General features: G+C 55.4%; 1 protein-coding gene across 1 annotated transcript in view; it reads left to right on the top strand.

Moving 5' to 3' along the window:
• The window catches only part of SERPINA6 (serpin family A member 6), an 8,370-nt gene extending 7,201 nt beyond the window's left edge, over positions 1-1,169 (top strand). The window contains exon 3 of the mRNA XM_004376781.1: positions 881-1,169. Within this exon, the coding sequence (XP_004376838.1) occupies positions 881-1,169 (289 nt within the window). The remainder of the gene's footprint in view (positions 1-880) is intronic.
• Positions 1,170-1,748: the final 579 nt, after the last annotated feature.

The following is a 1,748-nucleotide window of genomic DNA, read 5'->3' as shown; positions in this document are numbered from 1 at the left end:
GAAAAGGCAGACCCCTGTTTCTCGAGGAGTCCAAGACCCGGTGAGGAACACCCAGTGTGGACTTGGAAGCCCAGCTCTTCCCGTGTGACCCTTAATCTGCTGTGAGCTCAACCTGACCTTTTGATAGGGAAGAAGGCAAAAGACATGACCTTGAGATGGTAGACAAGCTATTTATTGGGGCCAAGGCATTGACAACCCATGTAGGGGGGGCGGGGGGTCCCCACAGCAGGAGGTCTGCCAGACAAGCGCACAGGAGCCACCAGAGGAGCAGAGCACAGGAAAACCCCCAGAAAAGGGAGAAGGGAGGGAGCTTGTGTGCCCTAAGCGATGTCGTCCTGCAGCAAGGTGGGAGTTGCTGGGTCAGGGAACTCAAAAGGCAGCAGCATTTTAGGTCCTTAAAAACCCGTTGCTGTCAAGTGGATTCTGACTCAGTGACCCCATAGGACAGGGTAGAACTGACCCCATAGGGTTTCCCGGGCTGTAAATCTTTATCTTACAAGACCCTAAAACAAGATTTTATCTCTCTGAGTCGGAATGGACTCGATGGCAACGGGTTTGGCTTTTTTTGGTTTAGGGCTAGTAGATGTTGGGTGCAGTTTCTTGGGGTGTGTAAAGCTGGCAGGCTCTAAGTGGCTACAGATCCGCTTCTTTGGGCTATTTTTGAAACAACTGCATGTGCACAAATTTGAGTTTGGTGCCAGCGGGCTTTTTGAGCGAATGGGCCTCAGCTTGCTATGAAGAAGTAAAGAACTTGGGGCCCGTACACAGAGACAATTTATGGCTGGTTTATGGAACAGGCTGGAAGCGTGAGCCCTGGGGCTGCCACTTAGATGGGAGGCCAGCAAGTGACCTGCTCTGAGCCCAGCTTCACCGTCCACAGAGCTGAGTGTGGAAGGCAGGCCCCCAGTCGAGGCCCGCCAAGCTCCTTACACACAGCGGGGGCCAATCGCCCGTCTCTGGTCCACGCCCAACAGGTGGTCCACAAGGCTGTGCTGCACCTTGAGGAGACGGGCGTGAAGGCAGCAGCTGCCCCCATGGGAGGCCTAAAGCTGATGGTCAGGATGGGCCGGCCTCGCAGCATCAAATTCAACCGGCCCTTCATCATCACCGTCTTCGACCACTTCACGTGGAGCAGCATTTTCCTGGGCAAGTTTGTGAGCCCGACCTGAGGGCACGCCTGCCTGAAGCGCCGGCACCATCTGACTTGGGGCTCTAGGGGCCCCACGGAAATGTTCTGGGGAGTGGGAGATGTCCCACATCTTCCCCAGCTTCTCTCCTCCATCTAACCAGGGTCGCTTCTACCTTTTAAACATGTTGTAATAAACCATTGTCCTTGCAGCTCTGACGGTCTGTGTGTGCTGGAAGAGGGAGGAATGGGCATTCTGGGGGGTGACACAATTAGGAAAAGGCATCTGGAAAGCAGGCGCCCTGGTGGCAAAGCGGTTCAGCGCTCAGCTGCTAACGGAAATGTCGGTGGTTCGAATCCACCATCCACTCTGCGGGAGAAAGATGTGGCAGTCTGCTTCCATAAACATTTACAGCCTTGGAAACCCTATTGGGCAGTTCTTCTCTGTCCTGTGGGGTGGCTGTGGACAGCAGCGGGGAGGTTATTTGGGAAGCCCCAGACTTGGAGCAGCAGCTCCTCCTGCCCACAAGCCTGTGTCCTGCTTCCCTGGCAGGTGTGGGTGGATGTGTCGCCCCAGATTTGGCATGAGCCAGTGCGACGGACGGGGTGTGGGAAAGAGCCA

Source organism: Trichechus manatus, unplaced genomic scaffold (assembly GCF_000243295.1).
Source record: "Trichechus manatus latirostris isolate Lorelei unplaced genomic scaffold, TriManLat1.0 scaffold00045, whole genome shotgun sequence".
NCBI classification, from domain to species: domain Eukaryota; kingdom Metazoa; phylum Chordata; class Mammalia; order Sirenia; family Trichechidae; genus Trichechus; species Trichechus manatus.
The sequence above is the reverse complement of the archived record's forward strand: the minus strand, read 5'-3'. Positions and strand labels throughout refer to the sequence as shown.